The sequence below is a fragment of the Engraulis encrasicolus genome, chromosome 14, assembly GCF_034702125.1.
Source record: "Engraulis encrasicolus isolate BLACKSEA-1 chromosome 14, IST_EnEncr_1.0, whole genome shotgun sequence".
NCBI classification, from domain to species: Eukaryota; Metazoa; Chordata; class Actinopteri; order Clupeiformes; family Engraulidae; genus Engraulis; species Engraulis encrasicolus.
This window is the reverse complement of record NC_085870.1, coordinates 15,966,959-15,992,636: the sequence shown is the minus strand read 5'-3', so window position 1 is coordinate 15,992,636 and position 25,678 is coordinate 15,966,959. Positions and strand designations below refer to the sequence as shown.

The following is a 25,678-nucleotide window of genomic DNA, read 5'->3' as shown; positions in this document are numbered from 1 at the left end:
CAATCTATTCATTAGATGGAGAATAGTGAAAAGACAACATATTAAGTGTTAAAACCGAGAAAAAATATTGTTTTGGGGGACATATGTACTCATTTCTAATTTGATAAATCCAACACGTCAGGTATATCAAAATATAAACTTAAATAAAATGATTGATCTGTTAAAAAATGTGGTAATATAACACAAGTAACAAAATTGCCCCATGTCAATAATCTATCCAAAACTAAGACTGGAAAACAGGATCACTTCAGAGTCATTTTACTCAGTTTGGAGCTCTGTGCAGTTACTGCCTTTTTGCTTTGTAGAGATGATTAATCAACTTCAGCATTGTTTCCAAAAAGGCCATTGTTATGATGATGGTCACTCTTGTTGGGCTCGTACCAATTCAAAGAATATTACTTGGTGCTTTTACAACATGGCTTTAATATTCCACTATCATAGTCAAACTTCAAAATCTCTAAATTAAAAACTCTCTAAATTCGCTACATCAGAGAACCATAAACATTTTGCTGAAGACCTGAATGAAATTCCAAAGTACTATACTACTACTACAACATCATTACTCCTTAGATGAGTGCCATCCCTAAAAACCTACCAAACAATGGCCCCATAGTAACCCCTCACTCTCTCTCCCTCTTAGGGGAGCAAAAAAACTTTTTTTCTCTTCTCTTCTCCTCTCTCTCTCTCTCTCTCTCTCTCTCTCTCTCTCTCTCTCTCTCTCTCTCTCTCTCTCTCTCTCTCTCTCTCTCTCCCTCTCTCCCCACCCTCTCTAAAATTAGAGTAACAGACCCAAGGCGTGCTTTTCCTTAATGTATCCTCCCCCTCAAATGACAGAGAAGGGGCAGGACTTAGAATCCTGCTCTGGTCAACACTCCTGAAGTGTGTTCCAAGTTCCAGTTCCAGAAACTGATAACCATGGCACCCTTCAGAGTTCTCTCTTGCCCCCTCAGGTATCCCCTTAATAGTGTGTGCAACCATTGCTGCTATTCAATCACAGGTCTTTCTTTTAACTGGGCCAGTAATGACAGGCCAGGTGGCAATCCCTTTAGTTGTCCTAAAGTGCCCAGTGTGCCCTACACCTAGTCATTATGCCTCAGAACATCACCAACCTCCTCCCTAAGCTGCAACACCTAGAGCTTTTGTCAGCATTATAGTTGTATCTTTAAACTGACCCCTGTCTTCCTTCCTTCCTTCTCTTTCTTTCTTACTCTCCGAACATGTGGCGTTTGTGTGACACGGCTGCTCCAAAAAACGCTCCTTTAAACACAAGCCGAAGCTGCCCTGGTGTGAGCAAGTGAGCGAGCACGGTTCCGTCCATCTGTTTAAAACATTTATCAGCTCAGCAACTAAGCAGACACTTTTCTGTCTGCGAAGGATTATTGGCAACTCTCCCTACAAAAGGCTTGGGGGAGAAGCGGAAATATTTGGCCTGAAGGGGGAAAAAGAAAGCAAACAAAAAAAATCCACAGTCTCCAGACCACTGGTAATGTACTTGTTCATTGTTTGCCTTTTTCTTTCTCTTCTCATTTCACTCTGCAAGTTCTTCTCTCTTTATGCAGTGGGTTTTTTTAAGAGCTTGGGTGTTTACCACAGGGTTTCTCCTAGAGGGCATATTTTCACACCTCCTCTGCGTACAGCTTTTCACATGTGACAATTGTCAGTAGAAAGGTTTGTGTTCTGACTGCCTGTCCTGTCCGCTGTTAAGTTTGCTTCACTGCTGCGCAAAAGGGGGAGAGTTTTGAGGAGTAGTGATACTCGGGACATCTGGTCAGCCCGAGGGTCTGCCTCTTAACAGTTTCCAAGCGAAAAGATCAGGGAGGACTTCATAGTTTCTTGACGGGGTGGGGTGGGGTGGGGTGGGCTTCTTCTGACGTTCTGGAATCTAGTTTCCATCGCTACAAATTACGTCCATTACTCCAAATAAAAGTTCTGAGCAACTTATATCCACAACAGGATATGTTCACTTTTATACCCTCCTATACTCTCTGCTCCTCTTGCCGGACTGGGTCTCTTTCTTTCTTCCTCTCTGTGAGTTTCCTCCAGCCAAGCCTTGACATCCTCCAAAGAGTGGCTTTATTAAAGACCTCACTTAACCGCTTCCTCCATCGCTCCTTTTCCTCATCGCTCCTTTTCCTCTCTGTGCTGTTCTGTTCGTGATCCAGATATGAACTAATGCTGCTGCTGCTGCCATTGCTGACTTTCTGACTGCATGTGTGAGTTCTCACCCTCGGGCCTTAAGGGGAAGCCATCCTCCCCAATAACATGTGAGCAATTTACTGCCAAAGCCCAACAGAGATCGAATTGATACAGACACGACCTGCAAGAGACTTCAGATAAATCTCGAGAGTGTAGATAAATCTCAGGTTAAGTGCTGCACCAATGTGTGCGTTTTGTTCCCATCAAACGCAGTGCTGCTTCTACATTCTTGTCGGAAAATTGTGCCCAAGATTTACGGTTTGCTGTATTTTGCTAGTCGGCCATGCCCACTGTTGGAGAGAGAGGTGTAAACATGCGAATATTTCAAATGTTTATCAGATTTTCTGATGGTCAAGTAATGATTATGATCTTGAGCTCACATGCTCACAGTTGAGAACAAGTTGGATTTCAGTTTACAAAGAGAGTACATTCTCTGCAAAACACCAGAAAATGGGATGTCCTAATAACCTTCAACATGTTTTCTTTTTTAGTACAGTTGTTTCCACAACATCTTATTGAGTTGATAATGTTTTAGCTTTTTTCCATATCTCAATTACACACCATACCACAGCAAGGATGACATTCTGAAACTCCAAATCCATTCTTAACCCTTGTAAGGTGTACACGTCTTTTAAACCTGTTCTCAGTTTTTTCTTGGGAAAAAATAGTATCAGTTATTATTCTTTCACACTGACATTCACTGGCTTTGGCTCATTTTCTGTGAGGGAGATGAATCTGAAAAAAGTGACTCCTCCCTTGCTAAGCCCCCCTGCACATTTCCTTCCCGGGTCTTTTTGACCCGTATCATTTTGTTTTTTTTGTTTGTTTTTTTTTCAAAATGACCGAACACCTTCTAACTAACACAAACTCCTTACAAGGGTTAATGAATGATTCAGAAAAGGAGAATTACCGGTATCACATGAAAGATCAGAGGATGGAACTACTTAATGAAACCATCATCCAAAAACTTTTTGGAATGAGAATAAATCATCTGAGAATGTACCAGATTGTTTATATTGCAGATGTTAACAACAAACTTCAAGAAAAATGGTTTATAAAGCATAATTGTTAAATCATTTACGGTAACACTTTATTTTAGGGATACATCTATTAGCACTAATACATACAATATTAATGCCTGTGTAAGTAACTTGTAAGGCATGTACTAAGCAAAATAAGACAGTTGTTAAGCATGTATTCACAAATGTCTTGTTCATGCCCAATTAGGGATTTATTACCAATATAACCTTAGTAAGGACCTAGTAGACCTAGATTTCTATTTATGAGTAAGCAGTAAGGGCCAGAATACAATGTGTATAAGCTCCTGGTACATTGTGTGAACAAACCCTGAACAGTGTGAAAACAGATGTGGAATAAGGGTCCCTATTCTAAAGTGATGCATTGCTCAGCCCAGATGGCTTAGGGCCCCCGCACTACCTAGGGCCCCCACACTACCAAGGGCCCCCACTCTACCCACACCCCGCCCCCGGTAAGCAAAGTGTAAGAATTTTCCTAAATCTGCATTAGTCTCATCAGGTGTATCGATCTCACTTACTCTATTTAACATTTATAGAGTAATTGGAATCATTATATAGCAAGGATTGGACGTAAACTTCTCAATGACGGTGGGTGGTGAGATGTCATTTTTTCATACACCAATTAGTTTTAATTGTAAAAACCCTACAATAAATGCAGAATATAACGATGAGTAATAGTTAGAAGTGCAATGCATGGCCAATGCAGCAATGATAATATTTCTGTTGTTACGTACATGTCAAATTGTTTGGATAGCATCTAAATTTCACGAGTGAGGGGAGGAGCTAAGGACATAGGCTCAGAGCTGGGTAGGTTGTCTGTTGGCCTAGATTGCGTACCCATCATGCACTGCACTTCTTGAAGCTAATGTTCTCAAACATTAACTTAATTATCACAAAAGAATAGATTAGTTTTGCTTCAAAACTATTATTCTAATGTTCTGCATTTATTTTTGGGGTTTTTACAATTTAAACTCAGTGGTACAAGAAAAAAATTACGTCTCACCAACCCACCGCCATCGACAAGTGTACGTTCAATCCTTGCTATATAAAGGCTCCTGTTACCTTCTTCATAGAGTTGTGATAAAGAGGAAACTAGAAGACTCAGCTGAGTTTGTAGTAAGTATTTAATATACCCTTACACTTTGTGGATTGGGGGGGCTAGCTAGCGCGGGCCCTAAGTAACGAGGGGGACTTTGGTGGTGCCTTGAGCCCTGAGCCATCTGGGCTGACCAATGCATCACTTTAGAATAGGGACCCTTATTCCGCATCTGTTTTCACACTGTTCAGGGTTTGTTCACACAGTGTGTAGGGAGCTTATACACATTGAATTCTGCCACTTACTACTTACTAATAAATAGAAATATAGGCTTACTGGTCCTTACTAAGGTTATATTAGTAATAAATCCCTAATTGGGCATGAACAAGACATTTGTGAATACATGCTTAACAACTGTCTTATTTTGCTTAGTACATGCCTTACACATTACTTACACAGGCATTAATATTGTATGTATTAGTGCTAATAGANGTTAAAGTGTTACCTAATTTACAATACTGAATTGATACATCAGTTTCATTGGTTTTAACTGGAACGTGCAAACAAAACTAACCAACCATGGACCTTCAGAAGCGTGGCAAAGGAAACCTTGTGACCTTGTGCAAAGAAGCAAACAGGCTTGTGTCAGGAAGGTGCCTTATTAGATATTGTTTGAGACGTATCATTATTGGATTGTGCCAGGCAACCCTGTATTAAAAAGAGGGTATATCAAAGGCTTGACAGGAGGGGATGGAATTAGAACTCTTGTCTTTGTTCTTCTAGGTCGTTGCCATGAGACCTGGGATTCTACTAGCAGTCTGGGTCGTTGTGTGTCTGAGCCTCGTTGTGGCCCAGGAGCAGCAGGTACCACTGGGTCATGGAAAGAGGAGAAGGTCTGGACAGAGAAGAGCCAAAAAGGTCACCTCCGGTCAGGCAGCCAAGCAGGGGAGGCAGACAGCTCGTAATGGAGATGCTGGGGCCGCCATTTCCTTTAACTCGTACAAGAATGTTAACGAACAGGAGTCCAACTACAACGTCATTCCAGGTTCGTTCCTCCAGACAACTGTTAAGTGCTTATTTTGGGGTACGAGTAATGGTGGCTCAAAAGGCAATTGCATGCCGTGCTACTTTAATAAGATTGGGATAAATAACTGTGATATGACTGCCACAGTCTGGAGCCCCATTTCCAATAGTGCCATTCACACTCTTTAATCAAAGCTGTAAAATGCTCAAAGGACATTTTTTTGCAGCAAACTTTGATATGCTTTGAAATGTTCTAATGCTGGATGGATGTATTTTGAGATTTCTTAGCGTCCATTAGTACACCATGCCCCAACTGTTAGATTGTGAAATATGGAAACTTGTAGAATACAAATAATATTTTCTGTTGAATGGGAGGGCAGTGCTTTAAGACTAAGAGATCACCGATCTTAAATTGGTTCATTGAACATCTTATTGGAAAGAAATTAAAGGAACATCTTGGCAAAGCACAGGAAAATTTGCCTGCTTGACATTATTTATATGAACCTCTCAATGAGATGAAAATAAATCTTCAGTAGATGGAAAAAGATTATTCAGCATCATCATGAACTACTTAAGCCTTTTCATTAGCAGTGGCATTAAGTTTGTTACATTTAACTGGGTTGAGTACATATGAATACAATAGCTTATTGTATATTTCCCAAGCACGCACATTCAAGTCTGCAATATGTGGCTTGGAATGGAGACATCATGTTTTTGTTTAAGGTGTAAAACCTTGTGTTTTTTTGTTGTGGATATGGTTGACTGTGACGGCAGCAGCTTGCTGGCTCTCTGGCAGAGGCTTAGCTGAAGCCAATCCTGTAATCTAGAAACCACTGTATACATGACCACACCACCCTAAGCCATGTTTGCCAGGGCAGATCACAGCTTCACACACTTACCAATGTGGACAAAAAGTCCCACGCATTTAGTCGCCCTAGCGTAAACCACAGACAAACATACTAACCACCGTGTGGACAAAGGTTGAGCAAGATATAAAAACAATGGACCATTTTTAAAAACTTTCAAGTGCTTTTCTGAAGGGGATGCAAGACAATCTGCCTCACATGCTTTTCCAAGTGTGCGCTACTTCATATTCTGAATCTGGTTAAGCACACTGTTATGATAATATACCGTCATTAGTGGCAAAGTTGTAAAAACCATTACGCTGCATTTACACTGATTGTAAAACTTCTAATAGCATCTTGTTCTAAGACTGTTAATTGTAACAAAAAAAAGCACAATCGCTACTGTTGGCTAGTGATGCAGTTTCTGTTGTCTGGGGCCTTGAACAAAGTCTTTGTTACAAGCAGGTTGTAAAACGTGGGGTTTGTTTGTTTAATCATGCATACTGTCTAGGGATGCACCAATACCACTTTTTTGAAAACCGATACAAGTACGAGTACATTAATGTGTGGACTTGCCGATACCGAGTACCGATACCGATACCTTACACCACCAAAATACAATGAAAATATATGCATGGTCTTGTTTTTTTACACCCGTGATATTTTTATTGTCCATTTCCATGTAGATTTAAATGTTAGTACATGTATGAGGTGGCACTTTTTTCCATGCTGCTTCCAAGTCCAGAGAACGCGACAAGATTTTACATTGTTTTGTGTAATAGCAGTATCGTTCCTGGTATCGGCAAGTGCTTGACGAGTACGAGTATAATGAGCAGTATCGGATAGCGATACCGATAGCAGTATCGGTATCGGGGCATCCCTAATACTGTCAGCTAGTGCCAAGCTGCACCCTCCACTTTAGATGCTGCCTTACATCTGTAGAAGCTGATATATGTAATAATGGCAATGTAATAATAACTATGGCGTCCAGTCAATTTTAAAGAAAAAAAATGTCAACGCTATGTGCAAAGGGCATTGCAAGTACATACCGTATGTAGTATAGAATAATTACTACCAACAAGCTCCTTCTCACAAACTGGAATGTATTCGCTGCTCCATACATCCATATAGATCCATACATCTACTGTGTACTGTGAAATGGTTGCTATTTACAGTGCTGGCCCAAAGTATTCAATTCCATGCACACGGTCAAGCAGTCCAAAACTCATTTATTTTTCCTCTATTCATTTGAGTTAACAGGAAAAAATTAGGCCTTCAAAGAAAAGAACACGGTCCCTAAAGTCGAATATGACAGAGTTTCCCCAATGTTTTGAGGTTGCTTTGCTGCCTCTGGCACTGGACTGCTTGACCGTGTGCGTGGAATGATGAAGTCTGTAGACTATCAACAAATTTTGCAGCATAATGTAGGAGACCACCCCTGAATCCCATAGAAAACCTATGGAGAGATCTCAAAATGGCAGTGTGGCGAACGCACCCTTCAAATCACCTCAAGGATGGTCTAAAATTCCAGCAGAGCATTGTAGGAAACTCATTGATGGTTATCAGAAGTGGTTGTTCGCAGTTATTTTGTCTAAAGGTTGTGCTACCAAGTATTAGGCTGAGGGTGTCAATACTTCTGTCCGGCCCATTTTTGGAGTTTTGTGTAAAATAGTCAATCATTTGACATTTTTTAAATTTTCTTTTGTGTTTTTTCATTGCAAGACAAACAAATGAAGATATTAATAACAAAGCATTTGTGATTTCAATCATTTTCTGGAAGAAATTGAGTATTATCTGACAGAATTGAAGAGGTGCCAATACTTTTGGCCAGCACTGTATATGCTTTGTACAATATATGCACTCTGATTTCCACTCTCTCTCTGTCAGGAAGGAGTGGTCAGTGCAAGTACATGGGCATCACCATGTTTGACAAAGCCGTCTGGTCCCCCAAGCCCTGTGTGACCTGCTTATGCTCTGAGGGCTCCGTGGTCTGTGATGAGGTGTCGTGTCCAGGCCTGCGATGCCAAGTCTCCTACACACCCATTGGAGAGTGTTGCCCAGTGTGCGCTGATACCGGTACCCATCTACAGTCTCTCTCTCTCTCCCGATCTCTCTCTCTAATAAATGCACCTTGATGAATACATTGATACTGTGATGTATACAGTGATTTGTCTTAAACAGCCTGAAACATTAATCCTTTTAGCCTTATAGTACTATAGATAGAGGTCTCTTTGCCATCACTCACTTTTGACTTAGCAACATACTGTATGCACAATATTGACAGACCAACTGATTTTTCACTGCATGTTACATTTCACAGTATATTCCGTGCATTAGAGAGTGTCTGAGTGTGTATGAAGAGTTCAGATGCAAAACCCCCTAAGTGCCATTTCAGAAAATAATCTTAATTCATTTTTATTTAATACAAAGCTATCAAAATTGCATATTTTTTAAAATTTATTTATGTAATATAAGTATTTATATGTATTATCAAGTACATGAATGTAAACCAAATCAACAACTGTGTTCTCTAAAAATATAGAAGTGCAGGTCTTCAGAAATGGAGTTAGGGGGTTTTGCATCTGAACTCTTCGTATGTATGGTGCTTGATGCCCTTGATAATGTCTGTGTGTATTTGTTTAATATCTGAATGATCAATGGTGTTGATGTTTCCATGTCTGTCCTGAATGCGTAATGTTTTCATGTTGGCTGGTGACGGTTATGATAGTGGTGAAAACGAATTTCCCCTTGGGGTCAATTAAGTCTGTCTGTCTATTTACCTGAGAAACATTTCCTTGTATCCTCATACTGTATCTTACTTATCACAGGGCTGGAGGACCCAGACTTCTCTGGCGAGGTCCCGTTATCTAATGACCCCAGCGACCCCAGCGAGCCGTGGGTCTTTCGAACGCCCGCCGAGATCGAGGAGATCCTCAGACAGGAAGCTGAGGAACACCGGGAGGAAGAGGAGCGTCTTCGCCGAAGAGACGAAGAGAGGAGAAAGAGGAGGAGGCGGAAGGAGAAGGAGGCGGCCAAGAGGAAAGAGAAGGAGCGACTGCAGGCGGAGGCGGAGGAGGAGGAGCGGCTGCTCAGGGAGGAAGCGGAGGCCGCCGAGGAGAGGAAGAGGCGACAGGAGGAGCACAGGAGGCAGGAGGAGGAGAGGATGAGGAGCATGGAGAACGAGCAGAAGCTCATGATGAAGGTCCTGCGGGAGGCGGCCGAGAGAGCGGCAGAGAGAGCAGCGGCCGAGAAACTAAGGGATGAGGTGGAGTCGCCGGATGAGGAGATTGTTTGGCTGAGGGGGGATGTATTTCAGATGCCACCACTGGAGGAGACCACAGACGGGCCTACGTTGATCCCACTCGTCAACGAACCTACAGAACCGGCTGAACCCCCCAATGAGGAAAGGGAAGAAGAGGAAGAGGAAGAGGAGGAGAGAGAGGAAGTGGGAGAGGAAGTGGGAGAGGAAGTAGGGGGTGTTGATGGTACTAGACCAGTGGTTCAGATTATTACCCAAGACGTTCCGAAGGGCTGCACCATATCTGATGTCATAATAAACTGTGAGAACGGAAAGCTGACCGCAATCCCACCTCTGTCTATCCCAGAGCTAAAATCTTTGAATCTAGAGGGTACGTATAGTTAAGTAGCCTACAAAACATACAGTACATTATGCAAATGTGAACTTCATGGTCACAGAAAATGTAAAGGTCATAGTGACAACTGCTATGTCAGGTTTCAGGTCACATTATCCTAACAATGATCATCAAAATGATCATTCAATCCAACGTTACTTGTTTCCAACAATTAAAACAGACTCAAAATAATCTCGAAATAAGTCAGAAACTGCACCTAATGTTTCAGCACTGTAAAATATATTTTTTGACAACTTTTGTCTTAACACCTCTTAGGTAACGAGATCACGACAATCCCGGCTGGAGCTTTCTATGGCATTCCTAATTTGGAGTGGATAAACTTTAGCAAAAACAAGATCACATCCCAAAACATAGACCCACAAGCATTTAAGGTAAGGTTGTTGTAAGCGTCATGCCCAGAATACCCTGTGGTCAATACATACTCACCATTGTTACGATGATATTGGGTGCGCTCCAATATGCGACCTTGCGTCCTCCACTTGTGCTTGTGGCCTCGTACCAGGAAGTAATATGTCATGATGACATCACTGACAACAGCATTATATTTCAATATCTCGCAAAAGCTCAATTGTAAAGTCATTTTCTCATTTGCAAACTGGATGGTGAATGAAGAATAGTCCCCCAAAAATTGCTTTGGCTAGGCTGACAGCGGGGAAACATTGTTTTCTCTACGGAGGAGGGGCCAGAAGGCAGGGCGAGGCCACAAACACAAGTGGAGGATGCAAGGTAGCATATTGGAATGCACCCCATTGTAACAGGGCAGTGCCTCTTACTTCCTGAAGCAGGGCATGCTGGGAGTGGTTTATGTTGTTAGTGCTAATAAAGCTAAACTGTGTTTGGGAATGTTTTGTGTGCTGGGGATGTTATTGTTTGCATCGCATCGCACGGTTATCGCAATGTTGGGGTGGATGGGTTTATTTCCTATTTGATCCATATTGTTATGCAAACTGTGTTTGAGCATCCCTATCTGATAGCTGCAACCACGTAGTTCTGCTTGAATAGAGTCGAACTTCTGTTTTTTGTCACAGTATGGAGGCATTTCAGAGAAGGATATTTTAGTCATTACCAGATAGAAAGATAAGAAGTCATTACATATTTGTCTGGCACAGAACACAATATATTGCCACAAGCTTAATACAAATGAGATATGAATAAGAGAACCCTAAATATCATTGAGCAGTGTTTGAAACTGTTGTCAAATGGCCATGGTCTTAATGATTTCAGGGTTAATGGTTATGTTAATGATTAAATGTATCTGATTTACTTTGGAAGAGCCTGAAATTCCTGAGTCGCTTGTACATGGATGGCAATCTCCTCGAGCAAATCCCTGCTGGTCTTCCTTCAACACTACAAGAACTCAAAATCAATGACAACAACCTTCGTGAAATCAAGGAAAACAGTTTTAAAGGTATGCCAATAGAATCAACCGATTTGCCATAAAGCACCATGACAAAAAATCATGTTTGGATGTATTCCAGTACTGAAGTGCTGTTTAAGAAGTTCTGATGCATAAGAGGCCTATAGGGTGTCAAACCATGGGATTTTATTTAGGTCTTGAGATAAGAGGATCACAGGTTCAAATTCCTCACCAGTTGAAAGAATGTAATTTCCGTCTTTTGTCCCTTGACAGGTTTGATGTTCCTTAAAAAAACAAACAAAGTTAAAACAAAACTAAAAATACACAGTTATTGCACACAGTTGTAAAAAAAGAGAGCTGAAGTACCCTTTCGCAGCTAACCCCAAATTGCTTCCAGGACCGAACCCTGGTGCTACATATGTAAGTCACTTTGGATAAAAATGTTGGTAACACTTTGCTTGACGCCGGTGTCATAAGCATGTCATTAGAGTGTCATAAAAGTGTCATAATAGTGTTATGCATGCGTCATAAACATTATGTGCATGTCAAGCATTTTATGATTGTTGGCCTTAAGTGACATTTGGGTTGTCTTTGCCATAACTGAATGTCACTTAAGGCCAACAGTCATAAAATGTTTACGACATGGACATAATGTTTATGACACATGCATAACACTATTATGACACTGTAATGACATGCTTATGACACCGGCGTCAAGTACAGTGTTACCAAAATGTTTGCTAAAAGTGTAAGCCCACCTAGGAACTCATTGTGCCTTCAAAACATCAGGTCTGTTGGTAATGTGGATACTCCAAAATGACATTATGTGCATAAGGTGTGGTGATTTTCTGTCCCATCAGCACACCAAAACATTTGCTAAGGTGGTGCGTGAACCACACTGAAATGTACGTGGGGGTGCGCAGGGGAACAAAGTTTGGGAACCCCTGGTCTACAGCACACTAGCAACAGCACAATTATCACAACCACTGCATCTCATCTCATCTGACTGCTGCTACTAAAAATATGTCAATGACCCAATAACAGGCATGAGCAGAAGTCAGCACACTGTAGCTCCACTTTGAAGGTCGTACATGACATGAAATAGAGGGTACGTTTATGACACAGTATGACTCGACTTAACCTTCAAAGCTGAGCTACAGCGTGCAGACTTTTACTCCTTCCATTGTCAGATACACCTTTGTCCTGCACTTGGCCTCAGTGAGGTGGTATGTGTATACTCTTCTGAAGATTTTACTGTAATGACCCAATGACAGGCATGAGCAGCTTGATTACCCTGGAGCTGGAGGACAACATGCTGAGTGAGAGTAATGTGGAGCCCCAGGCCTTTGCACCCCTCACCGGACTCTCCTACCTACGACTAGGCCACAACTTCTTCCGCACCATCCCTCAGGGACTGCCCCCTTTCCTGCTGGTAAAAATGCACTTCTGTGTGTGTGTGTGTGTGTGTGTGTGTGTGTGTGTGTGTGTGTGTGTGTGTGTGTGTGTGTGTGTGTGTGTGTGTGTGTGTGTGTGTGTGTGTGTGTGTGTGTGTGAGAGAGAGAGTTGCTTGCACATGTGAGGTGGAAAACACCTTGGCTGTAGCCTGTATTCATGGTGTTCAAAAGGAATACAACATTACAGAATACATCTATAGTATGTCAAAATAAATGGCATGTCCCTCGTGCTTGTGTTTCAGGAGCTTCACCTGGAGAGCAATAAGATAGAGGAGATAACAGAGGGAGCTTTCAATAACACCCACAACCTCAATGTGGTAGTGTTGCGACACAATAAGATTGACGAGACCCGGATTGCGCCGCTGGCCTGGATAAATCACAAGTAAGTAAACGTCACTAGCACAACACAGAACAAATAACAGTCAGTCAGAAGGATGGACACACACGCACGCACACAGACACACACTTTTGACATTGCAAAAAGTCCCCCGGGCCAAGGTAATGAAATGACGATCTCAACACAGCATGTCATACTGTATGCAGAAAGCTGATGGAAGTTTCTGCTGCTGTTGGATACACGTTCCACAGTAGCACAGTAGGAACTCTGGCATAAGTACCTGGAACCGGGAACAACATTCTGGAGTTCCAAGGCCATTGGGCCACAGTATTAGTAGGGCTAACACAGCAAAGCCAGCCACACATGTTCCTTAATATACATCAACATAAATAAGCCCCACACAGATGTTCCACATTGCTATGGTAGATTAACTTTATTCCTATTGCAAATTGGGCCACTTTGGTGAACACCAAGACGGTTTAGAATTAATGAAAGGAAAATGTATCCTATGTAGACTTCTTAAGCTATGGTTGTAAAACTGTGCTGGATACCCGAAGGTATAAAACCCATCCAAAATCTTAAAGGGATTCTGTACCATTTCTGGAAATAAGCTCATTTTACACTTCTCCTTCAGTTAAATAATTGGGTTTTACCTTTCTTCTGTCCTTTCAGCCATTCCAGTGTTAGTCTGTTGATCCTACTTCTAGTTACAAGATAGCAATTATCATTGAATCTTATGGGTCTAGCTAGATACTAGTCATTAATAGCAAAACAAGCATGGAAAACGTCAAAGTTGTGCCCACCCCAAACCCCACTGTGACACACAACATGCAGAAAAATCCACATGTGCCAAGACACGCGACCAAGGTTTAAATTGGTGTGTTATGTAACACATTCTCATGATGCTGTGCTGCCGAACAACCTGGTTACACATTAAGCGTGACAAAATGTGATTTCAACTCAATAGTTTAAAGGGGAGCTCATTGGGCTAAGACGCCGTACCATTATACCAGGAACGAGGTTCCATTCTGACCCAAAGTCATTTTGATTCTGATCCTTCCCCTCTCTCTGTCTCTCCTCTCATTTCCTGTCTTGTAGTAACTGTTCTCTCTCAAATGAAGGCACAAAAAGTTAATAACAATAACCTTTACAAAAAATGCTTAAAGTCAGTATTTTCTTCTGTCAATAGAATCAATCACAATTCACACATGGTTCTTTAGAGTCCATAGATCTGTCACCACAACAACCCGTTCTCCCACGTCTCTTTCCCCTCCGCAGGACTCTGGAGTCCATAGATCTGTCCCACAACAACCTGTACATGGTCCCGTCCTTCCTGCCCAAAGCTCTGGTGCACCTGGTGCTGGTCGGCAACCAGATCGAGAGGATCCCGGGCTACGTGTTCGCCCACATGGAGCAGGGCCTGGAGTACCTGTACCTGTCCTACAACAGGCTGGACGGCGAGGGCATCGAACCCGAGGCCTTCCTGGGCTGCCTGCACTCCATGACGGAGCTGTGCCTGGACCACAACCAGCTCACAGACATCCCCATCGGCGTCAACGAGATGACCTCGCTGCACTTCCTCAGGCTCAACGATAACAGAATCAGGTATTCACCTTATTATATAGCAGGCGTCACCAACGTGGTGCCCACGGGCGCCAGGTAGCCCTCCAGGAGCTTCTGAGGTGCCCACCAAGGATGTTAATAAAACAGTGACGACTACTAGATTTTAGTCACAGTTAATGCTTTTCTTGATTTAAATATGAGATTATTTATTCTGTATAACCTATAAGCAAATTCTCATTCAATAATAGTGTGATTTGAGAATGATGCCAAGACATCAGTAGAGGATTTTGAACAAAATTAGCCCTCAGGTAACCCTTGGTAGCCCTCAGACCCAGAAAGGTTGGGGACCCCTGTTATGTAGTATTTCATCAGGCTCAACAACAACAAAAATCAGGTATTCACCTTATTATATACTTCATCGGGCTCAACAATAGCAAAATCAGGTATGTGTCTCTTTCAAATACCAACCAACAATGACAAAATCAGGTATGTGTTTCCTTAAGCAATCCACTTTATTATCCATGGTTACAAGGGCAGCGCCATTACTATTTGGGTAGCAGTTGCTAATGCTGAATCTTTAAGGAGGGCTATGAGCATGCTAACAGGAACTAGTAGACAGGAAATGATGTGGGAGCACAAAAAAAAGTTGAAATAGGCAGGGTTAATGGCCGTCGTTATGCGTTTGGATAGGTCTCTTTTAAAAAATCTAGGCCTACTACTACTACCAAGGAAGACCTTACGAAATGATATTCCAGATGTAACGAAATGAACAACATATCTCTAAGTACATTATGTCTTTTGTTATTTTCACAGGAACATTGCAGAGGATGCGATCTGTGACCCATTAAATGAAGACGACTCACACTTGGTGGCAGTGCGACTCGAAAACAATCTCCTGGACTTGAGAAAAATCCCAAACACAGCATTCTCCTGTGTTAGATCCTACTCCAGTGTTGTTCTGAAGCCACAACATCTAAAATAGGAAATACTGCAGGGAGAAATGCTAACACCCTCAACCAAAAGAATAATACAGTTAAGGGATTCATAGCAAGTTATCAATGTACAGTACTTTACATTTCATTAGCACACACGCACAGATATTCTTTGAAATATTAATACTGCATGGGAGATCACAGGACGCACTACCACTTACAGTATACATACTTGCCATTTTGTTCAGAAGTCACCTGTGTGTGTGTGTGTGTGTGTGTGTGTGTGTGTGTGTGTGTGTGTGTGTGTGTGTGTGTGTGTGTGTGTGTGTGTGTGTGTGTGTGTGTGTGTGTGTTTCTATGTGTCTGTGTATGTGTGTGTGTGAGTGAGTGTGAGTGCGCGCATGTTCAAATAGGTCACCACTGACCAAAAGCAGATAGAATCGATTAATTCTCTGCATGCTGGCAAATTATCACGTGTGATGTTTCATAGAGAATGTTTCAATTGTGGGAAAAGCTGAGAATCAAAATCTTGTTTATTGTCTGAAACAATATGCTTCTGTATGCATATTGCGTGCATATTCTGTACCCAAATTGACCTGTTCTTGTTCTTATTCACATAGTACATGGGATGAACTCTTGGGACAGAACCTTGGTCCCCATCACATCCCACAGCCTGCCGGTCCAGGTTCTTTTAGGCCAGTGATGCAAGCACTAAGACATTCTATGGTCATGGTTACTCTATGCAGCTGAAAACTGTTACAGCGCAATGAAATGTGTCAACATGAGATGTTTGTAACAACATACAAAAGTGTGTAATGTATGATGCTTTTCATTGGACAAAAAGAATGAACGCCTTATATTGGGCTTTTTGCCCGGCCTGACAGAATTTTATAAAATAAACAAGATGATCGGAGGCTTGTGTGTGTGGGGTTTTTTTTTTTTTTTGGGTGACAATTAAAACTCCACAAGCACTTACACTACTACTACATCCTCTGTTTTAAGATTGTTTAACACATAAGAAATTATTCATGTCAGTACTTACTATTATTCATTCATATTCAAATATTTAGCACATACACTGTGCCTAGCACTACTGCTACAGAGTTCAAATACACAGACCAAAAATTCAAATTGATGGATGTCATTTAAACGTTACAAAAGTGGTCAGCCCCCCCCCCCCCCCCCCCCGCCCCGCCCCCCCCCCCCCCCCCCCCCCCCCCCCAAGATAGGTAGTTTTGTTTTTAAAAAGAGTTACGTAATGGCATTACCTAATGAATCATCTCCCCATTCACAGGGTTAGAGATCTGTGGTGCCAGAGGAATGAAAATTCAATTAAAATTTCATCCGAATCCCCTCATGTTTTCCAAAGCCACAGACACACAGAGATAAACATGCCCATCGTGACTGTGGTCAAGTGTACTTTTCCATGGCGCTACCACTAACGGGATATACTTGGCTCTCTTTCAGTGCATGTTTACATTGGCTGGGTAATGGCTATTATTTTATTTTATTTCAGACAAGCTTGTGAAGATATCAACACAGCTTAGGGCAGTGGTTCTTAACCTTTTTTTCTTAAAGCACCCCCTTACCTGTCCCCAAGACAAGCCGCGCACCCTTAACCAAAACATCTACACGTGTATACGCACTAAAAAAACGATTAAAGTGATTCATTAAAATGATTCTTGATTGAGAAATTAGTCAATGCCTCAAATAGGGGTTACATTTTACTTTAAATGGTTTAAATTATTTTGATTTGGTATAATTATTATGTTCAACAGAATTTTGGTCACAACGTCAACATAAACAAAATTCTGCGCACCCCCTGTGATGTCTGGCGCACCCCTAGGGGGTGCCCGCACCCCAGGTTAAGAACCACTGGATTAGGGAGTAGTGACGCAATCAGTAGAGCACCCACACTGTAATTGGGCTACATGTCCATGGGGGATGCCAGTTTATTTCCCCACCCATAACCGTATCCCTCTCTCCCGTTGTTTATACTATCAATAACGGTACACAAGCTATAAAAACTTGATGCTAAAGAGGACCAGCCCTACGTGAGGTCACCCGGTGCGGAGTGCAGGCTCCCAACTGTCATAAAGATCTCAGCAAGTTCCTGGGTTTCAATGGCTTCTGTGTCCTCTCCAAAAAAAGAATGTGTCCAGTGGAATATAATAACGATATTATAGCAGCACGAATGTTATTCTAGGTAACGACGCTACCAGACTGGTGTTGGGCTTTAGGTGGAAAATATTACACCACTAGGGGATTGCGGGGAGGAGGTACCGCGCGCAAGGGTACAGGGGCGAAAGTGTTTCCATCATGTTTCAAGTCCATGCCAGACTCAACATATTTGGCAATGGTGCATGAGCCATAAGTACAGCCTCGGCTTGTAGTTTTGTGCTGTTCTAAGCACATATCAATAGTCTGGAAAAGTCATGAAATATTGAGCGTTTAGTGCAGGCTAAATAGATACAGTGCTGGAGCCATGGTTCTGCAAGGCACCCGCTGAAAACCAGGATGAAATGGAGAGAAATAACGGTATGCCCTGGGAACCAAGGACAGAATTTGTATAAATTTACCCTGAAAAGAATTGCCTTAGAAAGAATACCAATTAGATAACAAATAGAGATAGGAATGGTATGAAAGATGAATGAAAAAATGTTTAACCATGTATGCTGCGACATTTGAATGGTTTCGTCTTTAAATTCTACACTTCGTCTCTACGTGGGAGATTCCCCAAAAAGTTTCCCATGTTAAGGGGACGATTATAATTAGGGGGAAATAGTTAACTAACTTGGCGCCAACTTTTTAAACTATAACTGTGCACAGGCTATGGAATATTTTTAGACTTCAGGAATGCCCGAGCATAGAGTAGTAATTGTGAATGTAATGTTGCAATTTACAGTGTATGTGCTTTGATGTTAGTTAATAGATATTGTGCATAACAGTAACCAGTATATACTTCCAATGTAAAATGCACTTCTCAAGAGACAAGAAGGTAATACAATATGATTTGAATACAAATATTGCATGTAGTAGTACTGGTAGGAATAATAACACATATAATACAAATAATAATCACCATCATCATCTCTACTTCATTCATTCATTCATTCATTCATTCATTCATTCATTCAGTTTTAAATTTCTAAATGAGAATAATTATTCTCTTATATATTAAGTAATGCACCTTTATTATCATAAAAAGATCTTACTTTCACATGTTGGGAATTTCAACTGGGCACACTGGCCACCCACTTGAACCACCCCACAGTAAAAACAGAAAGCCCTCCGGAAAGCCCTATATATGGTCTAATCACTCCAAACACACTAAGCATTTCTGGCAGAGCGTCAAACCCCTGATGGGAAACATATGACCAGTGCCAGTGTGTTCTTCAATAGCCATTCTGGAACACAGGGATGCTGCGATCTGTGTAAGTGGCTCATTCAAGCCCAGTCTCTCTCTCTCTCCCTCACACACTCTGGAGCGGGAGGCTGCAGACAGCACTGCAGGCTGTTTTCACTCAGGAATGTAACTGTGTCTTTGGAGGACTGCACACATCACATCAGCCTATTGTGAACCTTCCTGAACCTTCTCTCATCCTCCTCATCTCATCCATCCCTCATTGGACTCAACACTCACACAGAGCAGCTGTTCATCTTCAGCCTTCACCTCGTGTCATCATCTCATCATCATCTGAAATCCGGAGTTAAGTAAGGATTAAAGGCTAATTTCAGGTATGGTTTTGTCATTGAGACTAACAAAAGAACATGGTTGTTTCAGCGTGAACCATGACAGGCTTTGAAACACCTCAGGCTTTTGGTACAAAGGGATCAACAAAGAGATTAATTCAGGCAAACCTGATTACAGTACATCTCTTTATTGACCCCATTGTGCCAAATCATCAGTAATTGATTATTGCAGCATTGAAAGGGGGTGCTAATAACTCTAATGACATTTCTAAAGCCATGTACAGTGAAAATGTACTAGGTGAAGTACATCAACTTTAACCATCCTCAGTCAGTGTATCCTTTTATCTCAAGGTTGTACATGGAAAAAAACCAACCATATTTTTAGCACTGGGATATAAACTGATGTTTTTTTTCGCTCTCTGTAAAATAAACATGGTTTCAGGAGCAGGAAAGTATGCAGATTTTTCACTTGTGCAAGTCAGCTCATTAGATCCCTCTTTTACGAGGCAATTAAGCCTCTGTGGTTTACATTAGCCTGCCATTAACTCCAGCCGAGTTTGATTGCTTGTCTTTTTCTGCCAAACGTAATAAAAATTTGTGTAAAAGTTTCCTTGTAACAATTGTTTCCCTTCAGAATCAGTGATGGGGGCTTTTGCAGACTAATAAAGGAAGCCTATCCCTGACTTTTTGCGTCGATGGGTTTTGATGATGGGCTTCACAAAAGAACTTTCACTGATGAATGATGAATATAATGGCCTGATCTGTTCCAGCATTCATTGTGAGAAATAAGTGAGAAATACAGTAATAGCGTTGTGCTTTCATATGAACCACATCCTCGTAAAATTTGGTAGTAAATTTAAGTTTTGGTAGACGGTGATCCCAGGTTGACAGAGTTCTGACCGTGTGCAGACTTCTCTAATCACCACATTTACATGTACCTGTTTGATTCTTTACATAGGTAACCAGCTTGTTCCGAAAAATGTTGGATGTCTGTGGTAGTGATTTTACTTTCTCTCTCAAAATGTTCAACCTTTTTTGACTGGTGTGCCCTCTTAAAATATTCCACTTTTTAAACTTTTGCACATAGAGAGCTTGCACATAGAAAGCAGTGTGGTTTGTTGGTTGCCATGTCTGTTCCACAGGTTTAACATATGTAACCTATGTTACACAGACTCCCCCGCGCTGCTACTTGGCAACACTGCACCATGAGACTGTTTCTACTGATGTTCTTGCTCCTGCTGTGCCATGGGAAACCCCATCAGCCAATCGATGTCCAGAATGCCGTCACGGATACTAATGACGTCATGATGCAAGACGCATGGAACTGGAGAATGAATACTCACGACGACGATGATGACGACGACGATGATGACGATGACAATGACTTAATAGACTGTCCTAAAGACTGTGAATGCTCACTAAGAGTTGTTCGGTGTGCAGATAAAGGTAAGACTTGGCCGCCTTTGGATTTACTAATAGCTGTGGCATCATGGCTGCCTTTCAATAAGTCTGGTTTAAAGTCATTGAAACTGTGCTGCCGATTTCCAAATTTGATCTTTTCACGAATGTTTACTAAATAATAAACTAATATATACCAGCATGACCAAAGTACAGTACGTTTTGCAGCTAAAAACGTCAAATGGCATTTAAATGGCCGACGTGTGAAAAGTGCAATTTCCCAGTCATAATGAATACTTGATGGTGGTAGTAAGTATTCATGAACAAGGTAAGATTTGTGAATGGGCAGCATATATGGAAAGAAACTGCTAAAACATTACACAGAGCACCTTTAAAGCAACACTAACCACATTTTTAAAAAGTTGACCTCACAACACAGACTGTTCACTTCCTAACAAAGGCCCTCAGCCGAAATACATCAAAGGGTTTTAATCATGCTTTGCCCTTAAAATAAAGAAAATGAACGTCTTGGTATCATACTGTATTTGAAATGGATTAAGCTCGTCACCAAAGAGCACCTTACCTGGAAAAAACAAGTTCCAGCAACCACTCCAATTGGATTTTTTTTCCCTACGTTTTCTGAATTGTTGAAGGGACTTGTCAACTGGTAACAGGGGGCACCTTTGAATTCGCTTGGCTGCCCCCCATGGTCACCTCAATAAGTCTGAAGGAGGAGGGCTGCCCCTTTGAAACAATTCCTCATTCGATCTATAGGGTGACTATGGATGAAATCTACTCAGTGTTGCTTTAAGTTTGACAATTTTGACACATTTTTTTAATTACTGTGCTGCTGCTAGGAGGGCAGTATGTACTATGTAATATCAATATATTGTATCAGTGTTTTCCAACCACTGTGCCTCAAAAAAGGTGTGCCTTCGCTCAAAAAGGGTTGTAAACCACAGGGTTACTGTATATAATACAGTATAACACAAAACAGTGCTATCTAAAAGAAATTGACTACGTAATACAGTACTGTATAATAGTAATAGGCAGTATGTACTATATACTATTCTAAAATATGATGGGACACTCTTCTTTCTAGCCTTAGGTAGAGTACCAAAGAAGATCCCAAAAGACACAGTGATGCTCGACCTCCAGAATAACTACATTGCTGAGATCGGGGAGGATGACTTCAAAGGCTTAAGCAACATTTACGTAAGTAAAAGTTTTGTTTCATGGCTTACCAGACTCTGCAGGTCCACAACCTTTTTTAAATAGATGCCCCCAATAGCCGCCCTCACCTCATCATACGCCTGCCAACGACCCCCACCCAACATCATGATAATAATACTGCTCCCCCGACCCCATCTCAGTTGAATCCTTCTCAACGCCCTGAGGGCTCTCTAATGCCGCCTGGGGGGGCTGTAGAGCCCCGATTGAGAAGCCCTGCTTCAGGAGGATACCATAAGGTCCTTTAAATAAGGGATTTAGAGTGCACTTCCGATACACCTAAGGTTACAATGGTTGCTGTGAGATTCTAAAGATAATCTATTTCTTGCTTGCATGGAAAATGTTTAAATAAATCTTTCCGTTCTCCTGTTTCCTTTCTCCTGTAACAACTCTTCGGTCACTGCAGGCACTGTTCTTGCTCAACAACGTCCTCACAAAGATTCACCCAAAGGCATTCAGAGACATGACCAAGCTGAAACTTCTCTACTTGTCCTACAACATGCTACCTGAGATACCCGCTAACCTGCCCAAGGGCCTCTTTGAGCTGCGCATCAGTGACAACAACATCAACCGCATCCAGAAAGACGCCTTCAAGGGCCTCATGTCGCTGCAAGTTTTAGGTAAGTTCGATGGCTGCAAGACCACAACACAAATTACTTTGCTGAAATAGGTAATTTCAGAAAGACACATATTGACCTACTGCATGCATGTCTTTCTGCAATGCTATAAAACATTTAAATATTGTGGTGGTATTATTATATTGGAACTAAATTTGGAAAAAGGGGATGGGGATAGGTAAAAAAAAAACTGTTTCTCAGAGTAAAAGATGAGATGACAACACAGTAACCTGTGAACATAATGCTGTGAATTTCTTGAAAACACATGATTGTTATTTTCCATTCTGGCTGTGCATAATGGCTTAATGACACAGGATGGCTCACAGATCAGAGCATGAAGGTCGCTGGGCCTGATCTACACTACACCCCTTTTCTGCTGATGTTCAAAATTCGGAACAGACCTCTACCAAAATTTTTCATTCTACCATTTTCTGTGTTTACATGATGGATTCTTTACACAAAACCTCTACAAATATTGTCGAAAAACAAAACCAAGGTGATAAGACAGTCCAGGGGTCACCACCAAGGATTTGGGGGTGGCATGGTGACATGACCCCTTTGAGAACACTATTATCATCATTAGTGGGAAGGTCCAAAACTGTGTTTTTGTTTTAATGTGGTCTAATCATGTCTAACAGCCTCCATCAACCTGGTCTTGTTTAGTTGCCTGTAACATGTTTTAATGCATTTCTATTGCTTGTGTCTTCTAAAGAGATAACTGCAAACCCTCTTGCGAATAGTGGTATTGAGCTCGGAGCCTTTGACAACATGGCTACTTTGTTCCTGCGAATTGCAGAGGCAAAGCTGACTGCAGTACCCAAAGGTAACGTTTTAAATACCACTGCTGACTGTGTAGGTTCCTCTTTTGAACATTTGCTGTTTGCAAACTCTAAAATTTGAGGGATCTCAAAGTTTTGCTAGACTTAATTTCCATGATAATGAAAAAAGGTTATTTCTGTAGATCTACCAACTTCTGTCCTTGATCTAAACCTGGATTACAACAAGATCGCTAAAGTGGAAGTGGAGGATTTTTACAGATACAAAAAGCTGCAGAGGTAAACACCATTACAAATGGATGCAAGTTAAGTTCATCATTCAAACTCTTCAAACTCTGTTAGAAAGAAGATGCATTTCTATCTTGGCCTGTCTGCTGAACACAAGCGATTTCAATCATCTGCAAATGTATTTGAGTATGTGCATGCTCATTAGCACAAGATGGTTAATATGAATCAAATATATAGCTGTATTTATTTCCTATAGCCGTAATTGATAAATCTGGATCTTTCTGAAGTAGGCTGAAGCATAAAAGCCTCAACTCACTAACTCCCAAATTTCATTGGACAGGTTGGGTTTAGAGTTCAATAGCATTAAGTCTGTGGAAAATGGAAGCTTCGCCAGTCTTCCAAACATCAGGGAAATCCGCTTGGACAATAATAGGCTCCGGAGAGTTCCACCAGGTTTGAGTTCACTTAAGTATCTCCAGGTAAGCTTTTATCTTTTTTATTCAAGATAGTAGAGTATATATCTGGTTTCTGGTTTATTTTACATTGAAACTCAGATTTTCAATGAAATGTCAAATTAATTAACTCTCCTAGTGATTTTGTATATTGTATATTGTATATTGTCCTGTTATAAATCCTATCCAACTTATTTTGTGATTATCTCCTATTAGGTTCTGTTGCTTCACGCCAATAAAATATCATTCGTGGGGGCTGATGACTTCTGTCCCACCGGAGAAAGTGCAAAAAAGATGGACTACACCGGCATTAGCCTCTTCGCCAACCCTGTGCGGCACTGGCAGATTCCGCCGGTGACATTCCGCTGTGTCTCAAGCAGAGGACTCCACATGGGGAACCGGAGAAAGTGAGCTACAATAGATTAGTGTTCTCGCCCACGAGAGGGAAAAAACACTCTCACAAACATCTCAATATGTAGCAACATCTTTTCATCCTGTTCAGTGCCTGTTTACACGTACATAGATATTTTTGAAAACGTATCAGTTTGAAACTCTTGTTTACACGCAAACAGAGTTTTAGAAATATCGTCTTAAAACTCTGGCTTAAAGAATATCCATTCTATAGAAGTAAAACACATGTCACAATTGTGTTTTTATTTATTATCCATATGGCGTGTTTACATGTAAACGGGTTTAAAAAATCTGCTTTAAAAAAATATCTGCCTACGTGTAACCAGGGTCTCAGAGGCCTACATAAGCTACTACCACTACGGTCATTGCCTGCTGTACTCCAGGACCAATGCAGGGGGTTTGGACAAGATGCCACAGTAGCAGGGTGTTGTTACTTGAAAATGGAGAGTGAATTACGAGGCATAGAACTGAGTAACTGACTGAGTAATCTGGTACAGCATAAATCTGAGACACACTCCAAAGTTGGTGCTAACGAGTTATGTTAATATTTTACTTTTTAACGAACCATTTTGTTCAGTGAGATCCGCTGACTAAGAGAATAGCTGTTTAAATGTTATTTGGTATGTATGTATTTAATCCATGTATGACTGTCATGGATAAACAGACTTCAGTGATTATCTGATGCTAACATGCACACACAAAATAAATATCGTACATAATCGGAATTGTTACAGTTTTTACCATGAAAGCAACATTAAACTTTCTAACAACAAACTTTCACTCGTTTATGTTTTGTTAATGTTGTTGTGTATAATCATGGTCCAAGGATGTCTTAATTTAGGTGAAATCAATGTGATCTTTCTTGACAGTTAATTTGTTAAAAACAGGATGTAGGCCTACAGAATTTTGGTGACGTCTTCAGACAGACTTTTGCCTCGATTTCCTCATTACATGTTCATTCCACAAGCCCAGCTATAACATGGAAGCTGCAACAGTCCAACTGGCCAACAGGTCAACATTCAAGAATGATACATGCAATGATGCATTTCTAAAGATGACGCTTACTTATGTTTACACATACACATACACATAGTGTCTAAGTATGCTAATAGCCACGATGGTGGCCCTGACTCCCGGATAAGGGAGTTGGTTTGGGGATTAGAGTGTGAAAGGTTCAATTAGATTACATTACGTTTATTTGTACCCTAAGCAAGACCTGATGTGCAGTCAAGTGATCTCTACTCATACAAAACATTTAGGACACATCACATGTAACATACAAACATTTCAAACAGAATATTAGACCGTCCCAAAAGTAGTGCATTCTATTGAATGACATGGGGTCACATTAAGTTGACAAGGATAAATATAATATATATATATATATATATATATATCAGCAGCAGGTAGGTTTGAATCCCATACTAACCAGTAGGATGT

At 41.2% G+C, this 25,678-nt stretch overlaps 3 protein-coding genes across 5 annotated transcripts in view; 2 read left to right on the top strand and 1 right to left on the bottom strand.

The window, feature by feature from the left end:
- cenpp (centromere protein P) overlaps positions 1-25,678 on the bottom strand; it is an 86,737-nt gene that overhangs the window by 12,032 nt on the left and 49,027 nt on the right. The gene's annotated exons all lie outside the window — the stretch shown is intronic.
- On the top strand, positions 810-16,342 carry ecm2 (extracellular matrix protein 2, female organ and adipocyte specific). 2 transcript variants are annotated; one of them, XM_063215080.1, is made up of 10 exons: positions 810-950; positions 5,053-5,314; positions 8,025-8,213; positions 8,966-9,766; positions 10,046-10,161; positions 11,063-11,198; positions 12,422-12,579; positions 12,844-12,983; positions 14,217-14,543; positions 15,315-16,342. In XM_063215080.1, exons 2-10 carry the CDS (start codon positions 5,062-5,064, stop codon positions 15,481-15,483), a joined length of 2,289 nt encoding a protein of 762 aa, XP_063071150.1. In that variant the 5' UTR covers positions 810-950; positions 5,053-5,061; the 3' UTR covers positions 15,484-16,342. The 2 variants fall into 2 exon arrangements, with proteins under 2 accessions (XP_063071150.1, XP_063071149.1); XM_063215079.1 differs by lacking the exon at positions 810-950 and adding an exon at positions 985-1,483.
- On the top strand, positions 18,619-25,094 carry aspn (asporin (LRR class 1)). Its single transcript, XM_063215075.1, has 8 exons — positions 18,619-19,171; positions 20,298-20,572; positions 21,627-21,739; positions 22,161-22,374; positions 23,084-23,194; positions 23,333-23,426; positions 23,716-23,854; positions 24,044-25,094. The coding sequence occupies exons 2-8, from the start codon at positions 20,332-20,334 to the stop codon at positions 24,236-24,238; spliced, it is 1,107 nt and encodes a 368-aa protein (XP_063071145.1). The 5' UTR covers positions 18,619-19,171; positions 20,298-20,331; the 3' UTR covers positions 24,239-25,094.